The 2920-nt window shown below is 33.6% G+C and overlaps 1 protein-coding gene across 1 annotated transcript; it reads left to right on the top strand.

The window, feature by feature from the left end:
* Positions 7–1337, top strand: LOC107647273 (protein LIGHT-DEPENDENT SHORT HYPOCOTYLS 6). Its single transcript, XM_016351390.1, has one exon. It carries the CDS (start codon positions 407–409, stop codon positions 1151–1153), a length of 747 nt encoding a protein of 248 aa, XP_016206876.1. The 5' UTR covers positions 7–406; the 3' UTR covers positions 1154–1337.

Raw genomic sequence — 2920 nt, 5'->3', positions numbered from 1 at the left:
CCCATTCATTCATCCTATGCTTTTTCACGTCCCATCACCAATCTCTCTCTCTCTCTTTTCCCTAAAAAAATTCCCATTTTTCTTTCTCTTTCTCTCTCTTTCTCTTTCTCCCCCAAACCAAACCAAAACTAAACGCTCCTTTCTCTCTCTCTCTCTCTGAAACCAGAAACCCTTTCCCGTGAAAACATTCACCGCAAACTCAAACAAACACACACACACTCCTTAAAACCTTCAAAACCTTAAAACACTGAACTAACAACAGCAACCAAACCTTAAAACCTTCGAAACCCAACCCAACCCTTCTTACAAAAACTCTTAAATCAAAACTACCCCCACATCACACAATAACCAAACACAAACAGAAAAACCATAACCTATATTACTAGGTTGTGGTGCTTCTTCATTAATGGACACAGCTTCAGGTAGTGAAGGTGGAGGAAGAGGAGAAGAAAGAGGAGAGCCTGAACCTCCATCACCGCTGCCTGTTGCTGCAGCACCAACAATTACCACTACCACAGCCACGCCGGCGGAGACATCATCGCCGCCGGCGCCACCGAGCAGGTACGAGTCTCAGAAGCGAAGAGACTGGAACACGTTCTTGCAGTACCTTCGGAACCACAAGCCGCCATTAACGCTAGCAAGGTGCAGCGGCGCGCACGTGATCGAATTCTTGAAATACTTGGATCAGTTCGGAAAGACCAAGGTCCACGTGCCGGGATGTCCGTATTTCGGACATCCTAACCCTCCCGCACCCTGCGCCTGCCCTCTTAAGCAGGCGTGGGGCAGCCTTGACGCCCTTATAGGAAGACTCAGGGCGGCCTACGAAGAAAACGGAGGCCGCCCTGAGTCTAACCCGTTCGGCGCCAAGGCCGTTAGGATTTACCTGAGGGAAGTTAGGGAAGGACAAGCCAAAGCGAGAGGGATCCCTTATGAGAAGAAAAAGCGAAAGAGGTCGACGGTGACGGTGTCGGCGGTGAGTAGTAGTAGTGGAAGTGGTGCAATTTCTATTGCTAGTGGAAGTGGTGGTGGCGGCGACGGCAACAACGGCGGTGGTGAAACTCCTGCCTGTGGTGGTGGAGCCGGTGGTTCTAGTTCTAGTGCTAGTACTCTAACTTCTACAGCTAATGTTTCTACTACTTCTACCACCGTATAGTAACTTATGAATTTCATTAATTTATTTTTTTTCTTAAAAAAAATTATTATTACTCTTAATTATCTTTGATTATTGTGTAGGAAATTAATTGTGATTATTATAAGGAGTACAAGTTACATGATTGTTGTGGCAAATTTATTTTCTGATGATCAAATTAATTAATTGACACGCCCTTTCAATTATATATACACTGTTTTGTTTGATTTAATTAGTTGATATGGCACTTTCATACCTACTAGCTAGGTTTATTTCTCATTTGATAATTCATATGTTAGATTCAGTTTTTTGTGTTGCTTTGGGGGAGGGGGTGTTCGTTCATCTAATTAATAAAAACAACTCCATGCACTAGCTAGCTTGATATAATTTCTTAAGAATATTTTCAATTATTAGATTAAATTATATATATACTTTAGTTTTAAATTTTTTAAAAATTATTAAAAATAATACTATGCTGAAGAGATTTTTTTTTCATAATAAAAAATATTAAATAAATAAAAACAGTATGTACAATATGAATTTCTCTTAAAAAATTAACTACAGTCTTCACTCTTTATTCAAAAAATTTTCAATTATCAATTGTATGTTCTTAGTACCTTTAGGAGAATGGAAATTAAACTCAAAATTCTCAAAGTCCTTTATTTCATTTTCATCATTAGGAACTCATCATCAATGATGTCGTTCATTTTCTTAATTTCTAGTTTCTTTTATAGGGAAATGCTACTACTGTTGGAGAGTGAAGGAGAAAGCTTAAAACACTGTATGTGTTGCACATTGTATTGAAATCACTATAGTCTATAGTGATTATGCATGATTCCATTAAGGAAACTAATAGCTTTATATACTTGCAATGTAAATAACACACATCATTCATTTACTTTCATAATGACATTCCATTTTTGTCTTGACCTATGTGAAGCTCAAATCAAAGTAGTGCATTATTTGGATATAACAATTTGGTGAAAATTATAGAAAGATACCATCTCAAAAGAAAATAATTAAATCACAATGATATCTTTTAATTTATCCTTGGATGTCATTCTGTAGAACAGTGTATAAATATAACTCGCTAGATCTAAGGCAATCAAAGACATACATTGACCCTTCCATTATGATCACAATAATTACTTTTAGTAAGTAGTGGATAAATATAATATTATTTTTTAAGTAATATCTTTATTAGCTTTAAGTTTTTTTTTTATTATTATCAAATATTAGACATTAAATTTTATTATAAATCATTTCTCAACTTTTGTTTTTTTAAACAAATTAATTATCAAATCAGATTTCAAGTTTACCAAATTAATATTTATTACTATATAAAAAATGAAAGTTTCCTTTAAATAAAAAAAATCTTAGTCCAGTTCTAAGTAAAAATATTATGTAAAAAATTATTTGTCTAATGAAATAATAGTTAGAGACTAATTTAGTAACTAAAATTTATTAGAAACTAAACTGGCTAACAAAAAGTTTTTTATATATCAAGTGATTTGGAATATGACACATTTTCTTTAATTATTATTCTCTCATTCTTCTCTTGTTTTGGTGCTTCAACTAATAATAATAATAACAAAGAAGAAATTGGCTCCATGAGAAAATAATTTATTTTTTCTTTCTATACCACTTCAATCTGTATAGTAGAATGTCCCCACATATAATAGCGTTTGTTTTTAGATATTAAGATTGAAGATTGAAAGTTAATATTATATTTAATAGTTAAAAATTAAAATTAAAATTTTCAATTTATTTTAATTATTTTAGTATCTCCAA

This window comes from Arachis ipaensis, chromosome B01 (assembly GCF_000816755.2).
Source record: "Arachis ipaensis cultivar K30076 chromosome B01, Araip1.1, whole genome shotgun sequence".
Taxonomy (NCBI): Eukaryota; Viridiplantae; Streptophyta; class Magnoliopsida; order Fabales; family Fabaceae; genus Arachis; species Arachis ipaensis.
The sequence above is the reverse complement of the archived record's forward strand: the minus strand, read 5'-3'. Positions and strand labels throughout refer to the sequence as shown.